This window comes from Grammomys surdaster, unplaced genomic scaffold (assembly GCF_004785775.1).
Source record: "Grammomys surdaster isolate TR1022 unplaced genomic scaffold, NIH_TR_1.0 125940, whole genome shotgun sequence".
Classification (NCBI taxonomy): domain Eukaryota; kingdom Metazoa; phylum Chordata; class Mammalia; order Rodentia; family Muridae; genus Grammomys; species Grammomys surdaster.
Window position 1 is genome coordinate 1691817 of NW_021620762.1, and position 8934 is coordinate 1700750.

At 51.2% G+C, this 8934-nt stretch overlaps 1 protein-coding gene across 1 annotated transcript in view; it reads right to left on the reverse strand.

Moving 5' to 3' along the window:
* The window catches only part of Septin9 (septin 9), a 163213-nt gene extending 162225 nt beyond the window's left edge, over positions 1-988 (reverse strand). The window contains exon 1 of the mRNA XM_028752750.1: positions 918-988. Within this exon, the coding sequence (XP_028608583.1) occupies positions 918-936 (19 nt within the window). The 5' untranslated portion in view covers positions 937-988. The remainder of the gene's footprint in view (positions 1-917) is intronic.
* Between the last annotated feature and the right edge of the window lie 7946 nt (positions 989-8934).

Here is an 8934-nt window from a genome sequence, read left to right on the forward strand (position 1 = left end):
ATGAATTCACAGGTTCCTGACAGAGAGCTTCCTGTCCAAATAGATTAGGAGAGGAACCTGAAGAGAGGGTTTGTGAAGTTAGGGGGAGCAGAGGATAGGTCTGGCCTGGAGGGTTGACTTAGCTTGCGCTCAACCTCAGTTGGGCTATATGTGGAATGGGGGCCCAGAGTAACAGAGGAGCATGCTTAGGAAGGATCAGTGTAGAACCCCTGGAGAGCCCAGTGGACACCCCACATACACGACACTCTACCCGTCAGTGTGAAGTTGGCACGCTAGGGTACTTGTGGCACCTGAGACCCAAATAACTGGCCTAGACCTCCTGGGTGGTCCTGTTTGGAGATCTTCCAGTGCCCCACTGAACAAATGACTAAATGGAGATACCGCCCACCCCCCTCTCCCCCAAAAAGATGCTGGGGCCTGGTCCACCAGGCACTCAGACTAGGGCAAAGACCCCTCCACCCGACCCCACCCACCCAGACTGCACATCAAACACCACCTGTAAGTCAAACATTCCACCGACAGGGCAAGAAGGATGCCTTCAGAGCAGCCCCTCACACTCTAGAGTGAGCTAGTTCTGCGGGGGACAGCGAAAGGGGACCCTAAGTAAAATTAAAAGAAACTCTACCGCGTCAAGGACAAGCCTTGAATATCCGCCTCCTCCAGGCCCTGGCGACCCAGGTCTGAGCACAGGGAAAGCCAAGTATGGGGGGGACGGCAGAGCCCCGATGTGGAGCGTCCCCACGCTCCCCATCTGTGAAGGGGGCTCTAGACTGCCCTGGGGGTACAATGCCCGGCGAGGTCTGGGCTACCGGACCCGCTTGGTTCCCTGGTGGTCTCGCCCACTCCGGCCACCAGCGCTCTGGTGATTCGCTCAGGTCCCCGTCGCCGACCCTCCCCACGCCGGGCGCGGCGCCCACCTGAGTAGGACTTCTTCATGGTGCCGCCGTGGCCGCCGCTCCCAGGAAAGTGTGGCGGCAAGGCCGCGGGGCGCGGGCTCCCAGGTGGCTAATCCGGGTCGCCGGAGGGCGGGAGGAAGGCGGGAGCACGGCCGCCCCGCCCCGTCGAGGTGCGCGCCCCGCCCCGCCCCGCGCCCCCACGCAGGTGCGTCCCGTGACACCCGCCACAGCACCCGTGAAGCCGAAAGTAAGTCACCGCAACTTTCCCGGGGCGAGGAGGAAGCTGGAGGTGGAGGAGACAACCCGAGCGGCCCGCGGGCCACCTACGAAACAGTCGCGGAATGGCAGGACACTGGCTTACGGACCCGGGCTGAGCACTATCCGGGGGTGCCACGCCGGCTGCCCCGATGGGCTTGGGCCTCTGTGTCCTCGTCGGGAAGGTGGCCGCCTTGGGGCGGGTCATTATTTCTGTCGCACTTTACATTCAAGAAGAGTCCACTCTCTCTGCTTGTGCCTGGCTCTGTGTCTCCCTGTAACAGCCCGAGCCGGGGAATCTGGATCCCTGCAGCCGCAGAACTTACTTTAAATTCTTAAAAGTGCACGCGTGTAATCTCAGCACTTGGAAGGCTGAGACAGGAGGTTCACTACGAGTTTAATACCAGCCTGCGTTATACAGCGTTATTACAGCGATAGAGATCCAGTCTTTAAAGAAAAAAAAAAAAAGGCAGGGGATGGGATAGATGGCGACTGCACAGCCCGCCTTTTATCCTAGCAGAAGCAGGGCAGTGATGGTGCATGCCTTTAATCCCAGCACTTGGGAGGCAGAGACAGGCAGATTTCTGAGTTCGAGGCCAGCCTGATCTACAGAGTGAGTTCCAGGACAGCCAGAGCTACACAGAGAAACCCTGTCTCAAACCAAAAATAAGAGGGGAGGGTAGTGGTAATGGCTGAGAGATGGATCAGTGGCTAAGAGCACTTGCTGCTTAAGACAAGGACTTTCACTGGTATCAGCACACACGTGTGAATACACACACACACACACACGGCTCACAGAAGATGGCTCAAAGATTAAATTCACTTGCAGGGTTCGATCTCGGGGACCCACAAAGTGGAGAAGCCAACTCCCACAGATTGTGCTCTGACCTCCACATCACATCTGAGCTGTGGCGTGTGCCCCTCTCCCAACACACATGCATGCGCACAATTAGAAATTGTGAACAAAAAAGAAAGAAAGAAAATAAAAGTGTTTCCATAGTAAAATGTTCTTTGTTTTGGTGTGTGTGTGTGTGTGTGTACGCTTACGTAGAGGAGAAAGTGATTAATTCTGTCCAGCGGGTGCTGAAAGCCATCTATTGAGGTTATGCCAAAGCAAGGCAAACAAGGCTTTGGAGAAGGTGAATGTGCCAGGTAGCTTAGGTGCTGGGAGGCGCGGTTCCGGGCAGTGGGCTGGGTGTGGTGGAGCCTGGGGCGCTACTGCCTCACCGACTCACTGGGCTGGGGAGGAAGCACAGGCAGGTCCAGGTAGGGGCAGAGCTGCCTTGGCACAGAGCTCTGAAAAGCCCACAGAAGACTGGCAGAGGAGTTACGTCACCCCAAAATCCCCTTCCCTTTTCCCTTTCCCTTTGCAGAGAATGCAAGTATTGCCACTTCCTGCCGGAGTGTGGGAAATGAATGTGCCCAGTGGAGCTTTTCTCACCTGGTTCCCTTTCTCCACTAATCTGCATTGTGCACGCGCGCACACACACACACACACAGAGAGAGAGAGAGAGAGAGAGAGAGAGAGAGAGAGAGAGAGAGAGAGAGAGAGAGACTCCAGCACAAGTGGCTCCGAGGTACCCATTCCCTCCCTCATCTGAGATCCTAAGAGGGCACAGACAGCCACCCCAGTGCCTCCAGTGTCTCCGATCCCTACATGCTCCTGTGAAAACCTCCGGATACTGAGTTCCAAAAGGCTGAGCAGATAGATGGGGGGGGAACGAGGTGCCTGCACGAGGGATATGTGAGGAGTTGGCCGACAGTGAAGGCTAGATAAGCATCTCATTTTGTTTGTTTGTTTGCTTGTTTGTTTGTTTTCCTTTTTCTTTTGTGATTTTTTTTTCCAAACAGGATTTCTCTGTGTGGCCCCGGCTTGTCCTGGAATTCACTCTTGTAGACCAGGCTGGCCTCAGACTCAGAGATCCTCCTGCCTCTGCCTCCCAAGTGCTGGGCTTGAAGGCCTGCGCCACTGCCACCTGGCTCTCATTTTGAGTTTTTCATATTCACTGCCCGGGCGAGTACAGGATAGCTAATGTCGCCAATAGTGGCAGCCCAAGACCACTATACTCCTTCACTAAACAGACTCCTAGGTCATCCATCTTTTAAAATGTCCTCTCAACATTCAGTTCCGCTGCCTGCTCAGTGGTTTATGACCCTTCGCCTGCTCTCCTCACGAGCCAGGGTTTGCTGTGATAAATGAGGGATATGACACCTCCCACATCTTGCCAGGCTGAGCTCATGATTAGTAAGCAATATAAGACTGGGGGTGAACAAACACTCTGAGGCAGAGGCAGGCAGATTTCTAAGAGTTCGAGGCTAGCCTGGTCTACAGAGTGAGTTTCAGGACAGCTAGGGCTACACAGAGAAAGCCTGTCTCAAATGCACAAGTAAGGAAGGAAGAAAAAGAAGAAAGAAAATTGTCTGTGTGCCTCTGAATAAAACAGCATGTGGTATTAAAAAGCTGCTGGGCCTGGAGGAAGTTAGAAACACTCTTGGGCGCTGGAGGTCACTTCCTCACTGGTGGCAGAAAGCTTACCCACACCATTGCCTTCACTGGTGGCTTCGCAGGTCTGTACGTTAATGCCCTGGGCCTTGACATCCTCTGGATGTATAACTTAGAGGACCTTTTGCTGGTGGCTCATGCTCTGAGTGTGAGGGCTTATGATTGGCTGAGGAGCTCTCCAGACAGAATGCCAGAAGTACCAGCTGCCTCTTCCAACCTAAGGGGATCCGATGCTGTCTCTGAACTTTGAATTCAGCGATACTCAGGTGGTGGGTGGTGTGTGCACATGTATGCTCACACACACACAAATACACACACATACACAAATAAAAATAAATGTAACAGAAAACTAGCTGGTGTGGTGGCGCAGGCCTCCTCTCTCAGCACTCTGGAGTAGAAGAGATAAGGATTAGTAACTGGAAGCCAGCGCTACAAGAGACTCTCTCAAGAAGAGGAGGAAGAGGAAGAGAGAGGGGAGGAGGGAAAAGAGGGAGAAAGGGAAGAGGGGGAGGAAGAGGAGGAGGAGACAAAACCTCAGGGAAAACTTCAAGGTGCCTCATGAACCCTTCAGACAGCCACAGGATTCCTGAGGCGCCTCAATTACACCTTGTAGGTCTTAAGGAAGTCCCCAGCAGTCTCCTGGTGCAAGGGGTGTCTCAAAAGGTTTGGTGATGTCCAGGGATGGGGCGGGGTGGGATGAAGCCAGGAGCGGGAGGGACCTGAGGGAAGGACATTTATATTCTTCTAGATGGTTCCAACCTAATAGACACATGCTATTACTCACTAGTAAAACTCTTAGCACATAAAACACCAAGATGGAGCCGGAAGGAGGAGAGTGTGAGCTCCGCCTGTCATCCAGAGCAGCCAGCTTGCCGAGCTCATGGAAGACCGCAGTGCGTGTGAAACGGAAGCCCTCACGGCAGCCCGGAGATTTCTCTGTGTGTGCTGGGTGACTGACTCTTCGGCAAGCCCGAAATTGCTTCTAAATAAAAGTTTTATTAGTTTTTAAAAACTGTTTTGTGGGTGTGTTTGTCTGGCAGGGTGAGTTTTCAGCACACACACTGGAAACACCTTCTCTTTGAAAGGAGTTGGGTCCGTGCCCTACGTAGATTGGTAGGTGCCAGAAGGCAGTGAAAGGGCCTTTCACCCCCCCGGGGAATGTGGACACTGCCTGCTCGGGACCTGACAGTGGCTGGCTCAGTGCTTAGGTGAAGAGGGAAGCATGACTCAGGACTGGAGCCAAAGGGTGAGAATGCCCGATGGGCAGGCCCCCAGAAGACCTTCCCACTCTGGAACCCCCTTTCTGTCCTGCACTCTTTTTGTCCTCTGTGGAGGGAATAAAGTTTTCATCAGAGCATAACTCCAAAACTAGCCACAGAGTACCCAACATGCTTTGCGGTCACCTTGACCCGTCTTCCACCCCCGGGATCTAGGTTCTTCCCTTTACATCTGTGTAGGCTTCAGTTTGAGAGAGAGAAGCCACTTCTCAGACTAGCTTAGAGCGGATCCACAGCCCCTGCCTTGTTGTCTTGGGCCTCAGAGCATGGGCTACCAGCAAGAATAGCCTCCCGAGGAGTTCCCACCCAGAGGCGGCTACAGCCCAATGCGCGTGCGTGGGACGTGCAGTACTATAAAGACCACGGTTTGAAGCTGCACACATGCAACCCCTCCGTGTCTGGAGTCAGGGCCCAAGCCTGTTTCTTCAGGTTCATCTCCAACTTTCTTTCTGCAGTTGGGAGCTGGTCACAGTTGGCATTGATCGGAGACTCATCTGCCACCAAGTTCACAGATCCAGAGCCTCTGATTTTAGTCAGTCAGATGCAAGCTCTTTACTGAACGGGATAGTCCTTCTAGAGAGGGATATCCTGGTACAGCAACTTGGGCCTTCAGTGTCTGCAAGGAAAGGAGTCAGCCACTCGGAGGTGGACAGTCTCTTACCATCTGATTACTTTGGTGTAGAGGTGAAGGGGGGGCTAGAGCAGCATTTTGGCCTCCAGCAGCCTCTCCCTCATGTTATCATCTGAACTCCACAGCCTTTTTCTGCCTCTGTTCTCCTTTGAGGACCTCCCCATGCCAGCGCTCCACTGAGTGGCTCCTTCTTGGGGCACGGTCCCCTCCGTAGTAAGACTAAGCTGGCACCTCAGGCCAGCTTGACTCAGCGCCTTTGCTGCTGACTCTGCTCTGACTCCGGCTGTTGCCGGGTCAGGCGATTGAGGCCTTCGCTGAAGTGTGAAATTTACAGTAACAGTGTACACAGACAGTCCTGGAGGCCCGGTGGGTGTGTCTCCTGACGCTGCCTTCCTGGAAGGCACTCTTGAAAAATAGCAAGAGCTTTAAAATGCTCGTGTGTGTTTTTTCTCAGTAATTAATTTTTTCCAGCTGCTGATTCAAAATTGATCTCTTGAATATGTCCACGTAGTATCCCACATGGGCCCCGGAGACAGCTTTTGCTTTGGTAAGAAAGCTGGGCAGTGATCAGTTGTTTAAGACCAGATGGACGGCATTGGGGAAGGGTTAGAATGTGCAGGAGCACAGTGGAGGCATATACCGTTGATTCCAGAGGCAGAGGCAGGAAGATATCTGAGTTCGAGGCCAGCCTGGTCTACAGAATGAGTTCTAGGACAGCCAGGGCTACACAGAGAAACCCTGTCTCAAAACAACAACAAAAAGCACATCCCTTACGTTCACCCACTTAGAGCATTTCCAGCATTCTTAATCCTTTCTATAGATCTAAGCTTCTACCTGGTATAATTTGTCCCTTGAGCTAAAATATCTTTTAGTCCTTATAGATCAGATCTGAGAGATCAATGGCCTCCTGTTCAGTTATTTGTAATTCTCTAAAACCCTAACTCAAAAAGATAAATAAATAAAAATTTAAAAAAGGAAAGAAGGAAAAGAGAAAGAAAACAAAAAATTTTTTAAAAGGAAGAATATGTAGGAAGGTACTCAGACAGAATTAACCAGGTCCTGAGGTCTGAGCACGCCCAGAGAACAGAGCCTTCCTGAGAGTCAAGAAACAAATGAGTGCTGTCAGCCAGTGCAAAGGGCCTGTGGCAGAGGAACAAGGAGCAGAGCTGTCTTTTCTTTCTCTTTTTTCCTTTTATTTTCTTTCTTTTTTTGAGATAGCATGTCATTTTAACCCTGGCTGGCCTGGAATTCACAGATTCCTTCTGCTTCTTCCTACCAGTTTCTGGTGTTAAAGGCGACACCATGCACAGCTCTGTCTCCTAACCCTGCTAGGTTCCTTCCTATGCATGTCATGATCTGGAGATCACTGGGGACGCTGGAGCCCAGGAAGGCTGGAGAACTGGGCCTTCAGCTACTAAAATTTTTATTACATATATTATAATTAAATATTATGTATGTATGATAATAACTATATGTTTATAGTGTGTGTGTGTGTGTGTGCCACACCCACCTGGTGTAATATGAGTTCTGAACACATACAACTGTAGTCCTCCTGCTTGAGTGGCAAGCGCTTCAGCCGTCCCCCAGCCCCTCAGATGGAGAACTTCCCCCTATGTGCATGTCCTCTCTGGCCATGATGCCTTTATTGCTGCTCTGGGTTTTGTTGAGTTGGGGTTTTGCTATGGAGCCTAAGACCTTCCACTCAAGTTCTTCCGGTTCAGCAGCTCAAGTGCTGGGATCACAGGCGTGCACTCCTGTACCTGCCTTTTGACTTCAGAACCTTTTTATCTCAGGGCCCCTGGAAGGTCCTATGGGCCCTACTTTGAGGGGCTCTACAAAGCAGAGAGGGGCCTGCTCCAGCTTTCTCTGTTCTCTATTGAGTATTTACTGCAGGCTGGGTCCGCTCTTGAATGACTTGCAACAGCCTGGACCTGAGTTGTCTCCACTTTGAGTTTAAATGTCAAGAAAGAATGAGTCCATAATCCCATTTCCACAAACAGCCACCTGCCATCGGCCTGCATACCAGGAGGAACTAATTGAACGATAAGTTATGCCAATAAATAATGACACCTGGGAACCTATCCAACTGCCTTGGAAATGCAAGACATAGGAACCTGTCAATCACACAGATGGAACCCTGTCACCTGGGACTGTAAAAGAAAGGGTACTCGAAAACCAAACTGTGACAGGTAAGCCTGCCCCAGGAAGTTGCCATGTGGAAGACTCCTGCCTCTGTCCCTGGGTTTCATCTAGAATATAGGGTCCCCTGCCCATGACACTCAGCCCACTTCAAACTGTCCCCAGCCCTCCATCTGACAGCTGTACCTGAACAGCTGGTCCCTGTCTTTCCCTGTCAGCTCTGACTTCAAGATGACCTCTGAACTCAGCATCCTCTGTGTCACTTAGCTGTTCTGTGACATAAATATTATGGTGCAAATAGACAAATGTGTGATTGCCAAGGGCCACCTATCAAAGGGAATCAGAACTATTTGGTAAGTTGGAGCCATTGAAAATGACCTTGTAAATTTATTGTTATGCAGTAAAGTATGGTATTGTGGAAAGACACAAACACATCTATGTTTCTGGCTTAGCTGCTCACCCTGCTTGCCTGGGGTTCCCTCAGTGAGCTGGGGCAAGAGAGTTCATTGGCTGACACCTTCAAAGCTGGTAAGACACCCCCTATGTCCTGCAGATGGAGATTCCTCTGACCCATGGCCCAGTCACCTCTGATCCTGTTAATTTCCTGTTGCCCTTCCCTCTGTCCCTCCTGAGTCTTTCCTCCCAGGAGGAAGGTCAAGGGTGAGGTGTCACTGCAGGACATGAGAAAGGATAAAATCTGCCTTCCATGCTGACCCTTCACCAGCACCTCCCTGGAGGGAAGCTGGGACCGAAGAGAAGTCAGTGGAAACTCCACATTCTTTTTCGGCTTATTTTTGTTGTTTTTTTTTGAGCGGGGGAGGTTGAGGCAGTGTCTCAGTCTGTACTCCAGTAATGGTCTGGAATTCACTCATGGCAATCCCCCTGCCTCAGCCTCCTGGAGACTGGGATTACAGGTGAGAGTCACCCTAATCACCCTTTCAAGACTGTATGTGTGCGTGTGTGCTTGTTTGTATGCACACGTGTGTGTTTGTGTGTCTGTGTGTGTGAGTACATGTGTGTGCATATTTTGTGTGTGTGCATGTGTGTGTGCATGTGTGTGTGTCTGTTAGTGCATGTATCTGTGCACATGCGTAGCTGTGTTCCTGTGCCTGTAGAGGTCAGAGGTCAATATCAATCCATCTCTACTCACCTGATTTTTTTTATTATTATATTTGACTTAGTGCACGTGTCTGTGTGTCTCTCTGAGTGTATCTGTACAGGTGTGTTTGTGTA